The following is a 12,485-nucleotide window of genomic DNA, read 5'->3' as shown; positions in this document are numbered from 1 at the left end:
ATCCATCATTAAATGAAACCTGATCCCAAGCAAAATCCCCACCCCACCCGCAACTTAGAGGCTGATTCTACAATCTGTATAGAAATAAAAATGAGCTGGGAACAGAGAGTATGATAGAGTGCTTGCCTGGTATATGCAAGGCCCTGTACTTGAGTGCCAGCACCAGAATAAATAAATAAATATTAAAAAATAAAACCAAAGAATATTCAAAACAAATATGGAAAACAATCGATATTACTACTATATAGCAAGATCTGTTATAAATCAACAATTTATACAATGTGAGAGAAACACAACAAACAGAATAGTCAAGAAACAAATAAGAACGAATGGGTACTATCAAGATCACCATTTAAATAAACAGAAATCAAATAACTGGATAACAATGAAAAAATGAAGCTCACCCCTTACTTCACATTGTACACAGAAATCAATTCCATATAGATTTTATTTCTTGGTATGAGAGGTGAACCAATAAGATTTCTAGGAAATGACATAGAAAGTTCTGACATTTGAGTGGGTGAAATGTTTTAAATAGGGCATGAAAGCACTAGCATTAATGAAAATATTGATGAAATGGACATTTTTATATCAAAATTCACCATGAAGATAGTGAAAGGGAAATTTCAAGCCACAAGTTAGACAAGATTATAATACAGTCAGTAAAGAACTTGGCTCTGAAACATAAAAAATGCCTAAAATTAACAATAACGGGAAAGTAAAAATTGTCAAACACATGGATAAACACTCCATAGAAGAGGATCTTCAAATGTCCAAAAAAACATTAAAAAATAATTAATCTCATTAAAATTCTGACATTCAAATCAGACAATAGTGAGATTTCATCTCATTAAAATTCTGGAATGCAAATTGATGATAATAAGATACTGCTACATGATGATCAGAATGGCCAAATTTTAATACTGACAATATCATGTTTGGTGAAGATTTGGAAACTAAAATTATTTTACACTGCAAATTGGTATGTAATTTAGTGGAACAACTTTGGAAAACTGACATACTTTGTAATACAGTCATTAAATCTTAGTGTGTGTGTGTGTGTGTGTGTGTGTGTGTGTGTATACACACATATAAAATATGTATGTATGTATACCAAAAAGACCAGGTACTGATTTTGGAAACAACCCATGTCATTCAACTGTTTATCTCTTTGTAGAAAGTAGATGGTGTGTGAGGCGCAGTGGTGCATGCCTGTAATCCCAGTGGCACGGGAGCGGGAGGCAAGAGGATCATGAGTTCAAAGCCAGCCTCAGCAATTTAGCGAGGCGCTAAGCAACTCAGTGAGACCCTGTCTCTATATTAAATACAAAATAGGGCTGGGCATATGGCTCAGTGGTCGAGTGCCCCTGAGTTTAATTCCTAGAACCCCACCCCCCCAAAGAAGTAGATGGTGACAGGGGCTACGGTGGTTGGGGGAGGTCAAATTGCAAAGATATTGGTCAAAGGATACAAAATTTCAATTAAGTAGGAAGAATAAGCTCAAGAGATCTGTTGTACAATATGATGACAGTAGTATTATATTATGTTCTTGATAATGCTAAAATAATGGATTTAAAATGTTCTTACCACGAAAAAATATGACAACCATGTGAGGTAAAATATGTTAAATAGCTAGATTTAGTCATTTCACAATATACATCTATTCCAAAACATTATGTTGTACACCATAAATATATACAACTTTATGTGCCAATTAAAACAATAACTGTTTAAAGATTATGGAATTGCAAAATACATAATTAAACTGATGTATTTGGGAAATTTTGAGCTTCATGGATTTTAATGTTCCTATCTCAAGACTTGAGAATTTTTCAGCAACTTGTTCACTAAATTAAACATTGTCTTTCTCTGTCCCTTATCCTTTTCAAATCCCATGATGTGAATATTTGTTTGCTTAATGCTGTCCAAAGTCCATTCTTATTTTCCTTCTGAATCCTATGCACTTTCTTCTTATTTGTCTGCTGTTGAAGGTCTTAATTGTATTTTCTATTTAATTAATTGAATTCTTCAGCTTTATGAACTGAGGCTTTTTTTTATGAGATCTACCTCATCATTGAATTTCACAAATCATGAGTCTTTTTTTTTTTTTTTTTTTTGTACCAGGGATTGAACTCAGGGGTATCAGCCACTAAGCCACATCCCCACCCCTATTTTGTATTTTATTTAGAGACAGGATCTCACTGAGTTGCTTAGCACCTCACTTTTGCTGAGGCTATCTTTGAACTCATGATCTTCCTGCTTCAGCCTCCTGAGCCACTGGGATTACAGGCATGTGCCACCACGCCTGGCATGAATCATTTTCTTGATGTCATCAAATTGTGTCTGTATTCTCCTATATTTTTGCTGAGTTTTCTTAAGATCATTGTTTGAATTCACTTTTAGGTAGTTCATAAATTTCTATTTCTTTGTTGGTTCTGACATGCTTTATGGCCATTCATAGCCGTACTAGGATCCAAGGCACTGGTACTTAAAAGGGTTGGATTCAGGATCTTACAAAACTACTGCAGTACCTGTAACTTGAGTGGCAGGCTCACCCTCTTGCAAACTGAATACTGTTCTCCCACTAAGCTGGTGTGAGGGAGATCTCAGCAGCTCATGCCAAGTGACTGTGACACTGCTGTGGCTCTGACCCTGGAAAGTAGAACACAGTATACTGCCATATGTGGCTTCAGAGAAAAAGAGGTCCTCTAGATGCAGAGACCTGGGAACAGTGCATAGCTGCAATTCAGGACTTTTAACCTACTAGTTACATTGGGTGCTCAAACTCTGGGGAATGAAGACCCATGCAGTGTGGATTCTGGACCCTGGGATGGTAGAGGAACAGGTGGTAAGGAACAGCAGTGTGATGACTCCTCTCCAGAAAGGCAGTGTCTCAGTACTCAGACTTCAGGAGCCTAGTTCAGATTTAGGCAGGTGTGGCTCTGTGGCTTTTCTGCCTAGAATGAGTTCATTCTCCATTTCCAAAATGGTACAGAGCAATAGTAACAGAGGCCATAGGAGGAGTTCAGTGGTGGGCTGGGGTAGAGTGTGGCTCCTTCTCTGGGGGATATCTCAGAGGGAGGACTCTAGAAATTTTCCTCAGCTGGGATCAGAGGCTATAAGAAATATGGGAGTCTCTAACAGTGATTTGTATGAGTGTCCATGGTGGTAATGGAGGCTAGGGGGTCCTCTTGCTTATGTTTTCGCTACAGGGAGAAATCTAATCCCGACATGGGGAATGGAATAGCAGAAGTAAAGCCTTCATTTTCCTTCTTTTTGTAGCCACACTAGGCTTTTGAGCTCTGCAAGAGTTCTGATGCTTTGCTTCTCTCTACTGCTCTACATTAGTTATTTTGGTTAAAATGTGCTGTATTTATTCATTGTTTGAGGCTTTACTCCTTTGACTAGACACTAAAGCAATTGCCTAAGGGTATTTTTAATATTTATTTTTAGTTGTAGTTGGACACAATATTTATTTCACTTTCTTATGTGGTGCTGAGGACCGAACCCAGGGTCTTGCACATGCAAGGCAAGCGCTCTACCACTGAGCCCCAGCCGCTGTTTTTAACTTAGTTTTCAAATAAAACTTTAGAAACTTCTAGAATATTTCTCACACAAAAGCTCTTTGTCATTTTAACTCCTTCATATTAATGTAGGTTGGTACAGAGGCTCAATATTACTAGGTATTTCCAATTTACTCCCTCAAATAGCAGTGTAAGAACAATCCTGAAGCTTCATATCCTTTCTAGTTTGTGTTATTGGTAGGTATTTTACTTTTTGCCTTTATCATGGGAATAAAATGATATTTCATTTACATTTACATTTTCTTCTGTATTAGTCAGAATGGAGATTTCTTGATGTTTTATACTATTCTAGTATCCTTCTCCGTGAACTGTCACTTGCCATTTGTCTATTACATTGTCTATTGTCTTAGTGACTTGTGACAGTCTTTATATATTTTGTGTCCTAATTCCTTCATGGTTATATATGTTAGAAATATATTTTCTCAGTGTATAATTTGTTTTTCAGTTTAATTTATTTTTTGGTAGACAATTATTCATTTTAACATAGTCAAACTTCATCAATATTTTTCTTAATGATTTCTAATTTATGCTTAATTACTCCCTGTGAGAGAAATATTAAAATATCCATCTATTATTTCTACTGAAAATATTCTTTGTTTTATGGTTTTAGTGTCTTTTATCCAGCTGAAATTTATTTTTGTGTATGATATGGCAGGAAACTATTTTTTTTCCTCTATACATTACCAGATGTCCCAGCAACATTTATTTTAAAGTCTATTCTTATACTCATCTGTTAAGCCACTTCTTCCATTAGTTAGTTTACATAGCAGTATGAACCTTTATTCCAACTGCTACTTGTAGATTTCTGCTCCACCAGTGTCTTAAGAAAAAGAATTGTATAATAAATCTCTGCCTCTGATAGAGCATAATTTCCAGTCCACATCCACCCAAGTCTAATAGCTGTCTATACTCTCCCTCTGTACATAGCAAGGACTATCACACAACCTTCCAATAAAGTCCTCCCTGCAATTTTGTTACTGTTATTTATCATATTACTTTTGCCTCATAATTAAACACAACCTCCCATCATAATTACATAGAAAATTATCACATAAAATCATCAACACATTCTCTTTTATTTACCATGGCTTGTTTTTGTACCCTACTCTGTTCTCTTCCATGTAATTTTTTATGAAATTCTTTGAATTTTAAGTTTTCTTAAATTTTTCCATATATTTTTCCCTCAATTTTTAATAACAGAATTTTTTGCTTGAGAATTATTCTCCCTAAATACTCTAAAGATCTTACACCATTGTCTCTTACCCTATCTATTGGCATCAGTTTGAAATTCTTCTTTGGTGATCTGTCAAGTCTCTCTGGTAGTTTATTAGATTTTCTCTATAGCTTCAGTTGGTATTCTGAAATTTAAAATGACATGCCAAAGTGAATTTGCTTTTCTTTAACTTGCTTGGAGAGCACTTTCTATCTGTAATCCATGTCCTTCTTCAATTCTGTTAACACTCTCAATGGCTCTCTGAGTATCTTTTTAAAATTATTATTATTATTATTATTATTATTATTATTATTATTATTATTATTAATTTTAACAATCCTGCCATTCTTTTCCTCTGAAATTCCTATTAGAAACATTTTTCACTTCTTCTTATTCTTTTGGGTTTTTTACTTCCTCTCTGTATATGTCACATTCTGGAAAATTTCCTCCATATCATCTAGTTTTTATTAGATTCTTTGGTTGTATCCTTATGTTTATTGTATTACTTAGCTTATACCATCAATTGCATTTTATTTTGTTTTTATAACTATTTTATTTTTACTATTTTGTGGGAAAGTTATTATTTGTGACCTTGATCATCCTTAACATGCTTCAAATTTGAATTGACAATACTATAAACATTTCCCCTGAAATCAACCCATGTTCTAACTGTTGACTTTGTTAGATTTAGATTTCTTTATATGTTTTGGAATTTTATTTTTCAGACTATTTTTGAAAAAAAAATAGTTTCTTTGTTTTATTTTTATCATTCAGACTCTCTCCCATGCTCATCCTTTCTTTCCAATAGGTCCATGCACTATATAACTGCCCCCCAGATGTCCTGTGGTAAAATGGTAATCCAAAATTCTTAATCCACAGTGATCTATGAATATCACAGATCTGCTCTGGGATAACAGGTGGATGGTTCTGTTCAATCTCCAGTTCCTGGGATGTTCCTTGTCTCATTCAGATCCCCTAGACCAAAGTCCCAGAAAACAACTAGCCACATGTCTTCCTAGCCTCCTTCAAGCATGGGGAGTAACAGTCAGACTATCTTCAAGCATTTAGCAGTCTCTTTTCATTTGTTTGTTTTGGGTACCAGGGATTGAACCCAGGCATGCTTAACCACTGAGCCACATCCACAGCCATTATTATTATTATTATTATTATTATTATTATTATTATTATTATCATCATCATCATCATCATAATTATCATTAATGAGTTTCTGAAGCTGGCTTTGAGCTTGTGATCCTCCTGTTTTAGCTGGAATTACAGGCATGCACCACATACCTGGCTTGAGCAGGCTCTTTTCCTGTACTCAGATTGGGGATGCTGAATCCCTAAGGTTCTGACAATGCCTGCTTGTACTCAAAACAAGCCTCTGCCTTCAGCCAACTCACTGCTTTGCACACCTATTCCTTTCTTAGTCTCAGAAATGTTTACCTCACCTTTTAAGCTCATCTCTGATGTTCTGCTTTTTCACTTTCATATTATCTCCCATCAGTAGGTAATTGGAAAAGAAGGGAAGCATCAAAGTTAAGTTGCCATGAAATCTCAAATGAAAATCCCAGCATTGGATTTTTTCTAACTTAATTAAAATTGAACTAGAAGAACATAGGAAAATAAATCACTGTGATGTAATGAAAAGCAGTGGTGAATTGGAAAACAGAAGATAATAATACTAATTAAGACTTAGTCTTTGTTAAGAACTGTTTCAAGCGCCTGGACCATGCCCCCTTTGATTTTCATTAGGTCCTTGAGCTATTATTAACCTTATGTTCCAAAGAGTGTCAACAAAATCCCTTCAGAGTGGACTGGAGTTATGGCTCAGAGCACTTGCCTGGCATGTATGAGGCACTGGGTTTGATTTTCAACACCACATATAAATAAATAAACAAAACAAAAGTCCATTGACAACTAAAATATATGTATTACATATAAAATTTAAAAAAAAAATCCCTGCAGAATAGAGTGATTATGTAATTTTCCTGAGGTTACAAGGCTACTAAACCATAGATCTGACATGAATGAATCTAACTCCAGGATGAGAATGTATACAACATGGTACTGCCTAGGCCCAATTTTGCCTGTGATCATTTTGTAATCCCAGGAATGTTATGTGACCTCTATGTGACAGTTTTCTCATCAGTGAAATAAGACAGTGATAGTTAATGACTTTGAGCTAGTTTTCCAAATTCTAGTCACCTATGATATTATGCTAAAACAAGTAAACAACTCAGTTTAGCTCCCTATTTCAGGTTATACTCATAAACTTGTTTTGGGAACCAAAATGTCTGGCAAATGTGCAGATTTATTTAAACACAATATTTTAATGAGATATGTAACATATTTGAAAAGAAAACTTCATCCTCTGGAATTCTGGATAAGAGAAGAAAGACGTAAACTGAAAATCAAGAGTCCACAATTAGTGAATGTTGACTCGGTAAGTATGAAATACCTTGAAAATAAACTCAATACTAAAACTATAGCTTTATGAGAAGATGAGCTCTTCTTTTCTATTATTCAGTCTCTAATCCAACTTAATTTTATTGGCCCTCAGTTTCCTTGTTTTCAAAATAAAATAGATGTTCAAGATCCCTACTGTTTCTTAACAAGTAAGAATTTACTGTAGTTCAGTGATGGCATTATTTGAATAGACCAAAAACATGAAAGGCAAAATATACTACTATGATTAAATGAGACAACAAATTTTATCTGGCATATTGTAGGTGATCAGTAAGTGTTTTCATTTACTAATAATAGCAATTTGAATAGGTTGAGGGTGTTTGTGGATTAAAAAATCCAAATATGTTAAATATTTTAAAGTATCTATGAAAAACAGATGTATAAGTAATATTCTATTGTACATATATATATATATGTGTATATATATATATAATCACATTTTTTATCCACTCATCTTTTGAAGGGCATCTAGATTGGTTCCATAGTTCAGCTTTTATGGATTGAGCGGCTATAAACCTTGATGTGGCAGCATCACTGTAGTATGCTGATTTTAAATCCTTTGGATCTAAACCATGGAGGGGGGAAGCTGGGTCAAATGGTGGTTCCATTCCAACTTTTCTGAGGAATCTCCATACTCCTTTTCATAATGGTTGCTACAATTTGCAGTCCCACCAGCAATGTATGAGTGTACCTTTTTCCCCACACCCTCGCCAACACTTATTGTTGCTTGTATTCTTGATAATTGCTATTCAGACTAGAGTGAGATGAAATCTTAAGAGTGGTTTTAGAATGAAATTATGGCATTTTCTGGTAAATGGATGGAGCTGGAGAATATCATGCTAAGCCAAATAAGCCAATCCCCAGAAACCAAAGGCTGAATGTTTTCTCCAATATGCAGATGCTAATTCACAATAATGAAAGTGGGGGGCTAGGGAAGAATAGAGGTACTTTGGAGTGAAGGAAGGAAAGAGGATATAGAGTTAAGAAGGTCAGTGGAATGAACTGGACATTATTACCCTATGTGCATATATGACTACACAACCAGTGTGATTCTACATCATGTACAATCAGAAGAATGAGAAATTATACTCCACTTATGTATGATATGTCAGAATGCATTCTACTGCCATATACAAGTAATTAGAACAAAAAAAATAGATGCATAAAACATGATGAATAACTTAGGTACCTAGAGACAGATGCCATAATCAGGGGAAATTTCTTGCCATTTTGCAAAAAAACAATCTCATACTCATGTCTCCATGTATACATTTAAAGAGTAATGATTTAGGGACCATTCAGTATTGTGTGGAGGATAAGATCTAGAAATCCAAATACAAGCAGGAAAACTAGAGGAAACAAATGTGAGACCTTAGCTGGCTGGTAATGCAACTTTACACTCATAGTTAGGGTGTTAATAAAGACACAGTGGAAGGAACTAAAATCACATTTTTTTCCTAAACCCTGGAATTGTCTTAAGGGATATGGACTGTATACATTCTAAGTTTTTTTTTGTTGAAATCTATTTTCTCTATATTGACGTGAAGGAAAAGAAATTGAAATGCACTAGACTAAGGAACAATACAAAAGAATGAGTAAAATACTATAATGGAAGATTCATTTTATGGACACCTTCCTATATTAACAAAATAAGGAGGTAAGGAGGTCCATTGTTTATATTGTGAATGTAATCTTAGGCAATTTCATGCCTATTTTTGAAACATAAAAAAGAAAGAAACTAATGACCCTGCCAAAGTTGGAAGCTTGCTTACATATGCAGTTGAATGTATTATAATCTAGTTTAACTCCCTTGGGAAATTGCAATGTAAAATTCAAATATTCTGACATCCAACTTTAAAAAAATTCAGACCACCTTACCTCAAGCCCATTTTTTAAATTCAAGAAACTACAAAATCTTTTATTTTTGACAGCAGTGACCTACATCAAAAAGTTCAATGAGAACTGACATTGGGAAATGCCTTGAAGATACAAATTGCTATAATTACTTTGAATATACATATCATTAAACTAAAACAGATGTCAATAAACTAGCACAAAAATATCTAAACTATTCACAGCACATTACTACAAAACAAAAGTAAAAAATAATTTCCTTCACTCTTTCCACAAATGTAATTTGGACTCTAATTTTCTCATTTTATCTGTATACATGAATTCAAATAATATTTCCTTCCATTGAAACCAATCTACTTTCAAAAGAGAGTCAGATGCTGAAATTATATGTATTTGAAGTCATAATCAGCATTTTACTTCTGATGGAACATAGAAACAGGAGAGTTTACATTAAGAAATGTATTGGTAAGATATGAACTGAAATACACAAGATCTAGTATTTTTAAAACTCTACAGTATAGTTAACATTACAAGTATTTCAAAGTAATATTTAAAAAAAAGCCAATCTTCAGATTCAGAATTTTTGACTGTCCCCATAGAAGTACTGCAGTACTAGGAAAAAACATAATGTTCTGTTATTCATTTTGATTGCAGTTTTTAATGTAATTTGCCCTGTGCATCCCTACTTCACCTTGTCAGAGAGTACTGCTTCCCCAAGGCTGCCCCAGGGTCCTGTTGACGGATTGCTCTAATTGCAGTCGGTGCTGTAAACAAGGCAGCCACTCCATGCTCAGCAAGCACACGGAAATAAGCGCCAGCATCTGGTGTTCCCACAGGCTTCCCCTACAATGAGATTCATTCAAAATGTCACTGGGTAAAATGTCTCATATTTCATTGACAGTTCAATACTTACACATTTAACATAGCAATATTAACAAAGCAAGGTGCTCAACAAATCTTAGTTTTAAAATATTCCCATGTTCTCTCATAAATAAAACAAATGCCCAGATATCAAAAAGGTTGTTTGCTCCCTTCCAACATCCTAAAAGCTTTCAAGTCGTAGTTTTTCCTCTCTCACATTTTGAAAGACGAAGCACGAGGAACATATATCATATTCGAATTAAGAAAATAAGATTCCTTCTATTTTTGCCAAGAAATTAAATATATTGCTTTTGTATGGTAGGCTAAATGAGAAAATATGGTCATTATTTTACCATTAACAAGTTTTTTCATGATCACTATTAAAAGTGACAATAGCAATTTTCAATCATTTGAGAAAGCAGAAAAATCTGAAATCACAGTGATTCCTGAGCAGTGACCTTTTCAATTAAATGTCTCTCTCCAAGGAAATAACTCAATGCATTTTTAAAAAATCCCCTGAGATATCCCAAACTGCATGTTTTCCAAAGCTTCAAAGTGAAATTATGCATGTTCAACAGAAAAATCATGTACTAATTAATATATAACAATTTTGGTAAATTATACAATTCAAAAAGCACAAAACATTTGAATTGATGTTACTCCAAAGAGAAAAATAAGCAAGTTATTGAAATAAACGAATAACTATAAATATCCCAAATGACTCATAAAATCTATCTTGGCTCAGCTACATAACTTTCTTCAATCCCTTCTCATTGCTGTTTCTTCCTATGATTCTAAAGCAAGGTGCTCGGAATGCTAATATACATTATTTGAAAATATATGAATATTTCACAATAAAAGTCTTGTGGAATAGGTTGAAATAAGCAAAGGAAGAGAGGTTTCTTATCATTTCTTAAGCCTTGAAAGTGTCAAAATATATCAGCATTTTCCAAGAGATGGGGAACAATATATTGTATTTCCTGAAATTTTTTGACCAAACCACCCATCCAAGCTTCCATGGATCTTCTGTTCTGGAAAACACACACTGGAAACTGAACCATGGCAAAAAGGAACGAATTTGCTAGAAGCAAAGTCAGAGATCTCCCCAAACAGAGGCTGATTAATGAACAGATAATAAATATTAGGTTGAGAATAGCTGGTCTATAGATTCAATATCCACTTCTAATTGGGTTTTTGATAAGGCACTATTTTTATTTTAATTTTTAAATGATTGACCTTATTACTCCTCTAAAAAAATAACCTCTTTATGTCTTTTTAATAACTCTAATGCTTTCTCTCTTGTTCTTTTAATATCAGAAAGTATTTGTTGCAAATAAAAATCAATTTTTATTATCATAACAATCAAAAAGCACTTGATTTCAATTTATTTCATTACTATTTCACTTGGATCAACACATTCAAACAGTATAAAATCTTCCAGTTACAATCTGGCAACACATGTACATAATTCGACTCAAATTCTAAAGGCTTAAGCACATCAGTCAGAAATGATTGAGCAACTCATGCTTTCTAACAAAGCAAGGTGCATATTTGACTTTTACCTTTGTGTTTTAGGCACCAATCAGTCCCCACAGTAGTGGATTGTGACTTGAGAAATTAACTGTCACCCACATAACACTGATTGTTAAAAAGCTTTATGTAATTTACTTGATCTGTCTATATTTCCAGTTTCTTGCCTGCTAAATAAGAATAAATCACTTTGCCAATATCTCCTCAATAAGCAGACAGCACTGAGATAATATTTTTAAATAGCTTGACCTCCACTGAAGAAAGACACTCTATGACCAGTTGAAACTGAATTCTATCCACTCTGATGCCAGTTTCATGGGACAACGATACTAAAAGCTAATGTGTCAACATGAAAAGTGTTGTACCATGTAAGACAGCCTGCATAGAAGACAATTTATCTTACAGTGCCTTCAATTAACTGTGTCTAATGATAACAAAAATGATGAATTAAGTATTAGGAATATTATTTTAAAACTATACCACAATTTTAGGGGCTAGGGTTGTAGCTCAGTGGTTGACCGCTTGCCTTGCATGCGTGAGGCACTGGGTTTCATCCTCAGTACCACATAAAAAAATTAAAAAATAAAATAAATAAATATATATATATATATTTTGAAATAGTTTATTTTAAAAACTATACCATAATTTAAATAAATATTATAGGATTATAACTACTACTGCAATTCTGACCCTATACTAAACAAATCTTATATTTTTTTGAGCATAGAAATCATAACAGAATTACTATCAGGATGCTAAGGAAGTGATGCATAAAATCTCATCATATTCCTTTATAAAATAGTCAAACTCGAGTTATGGTTGTTTTCCATTTTATTGTGCTTTCCCCAGTAGACACTTTAATGTTACAAGTCAAATGTTTCCCTGTTTTTACATTATTTTAATATGTATACGTTCTATTTTGTTTTCTTAAATTATATTTGATCTCAAATTTGATCAAAACAAAATTATAATGA

The 12,485-nt window shown here is 33.8% G+C and overlaps 1 protein-coding gene across 1 annotated transcript in view; it reads right to left on the bottom strand.

The window, feature by feature from the left end:
* ACSS3 (acyl-CoA synthetase short chain family member 3) overlaps nucleotides 1–12,485 on the bottom strand; it is a 173,259-nt gene that overhangs the window by 64,882 nt on the left and 95,892 nt on the right. Inside the window, exon 8 of the mRNA XM_081309979.1 lies at nucleotides 9,812–9,963. Within this exon, the coding sequence (XP_081166105.1) occupies nucleotides 9,812–9,963 (152 nt within the window). The remainder of the gene's footprint in view (nucleotides 1–9,811; nucleotides 9,964–12,485) is intronic.

Source organism: Spermophilus citellus, assembly GCF_964194105.1.
Source record: "Spermophilus citellus genome assembly, chromosome: 10".
Lineage (NCBI taxonomy): Eukaryota > Metazoa > Chordata > Mammalia > Rodentia > Sciuridae > Spermophilus > Spermophilus citellus.
This window is presented reverse-complemented; position numbering and strand designations above follow the sequence as displayed.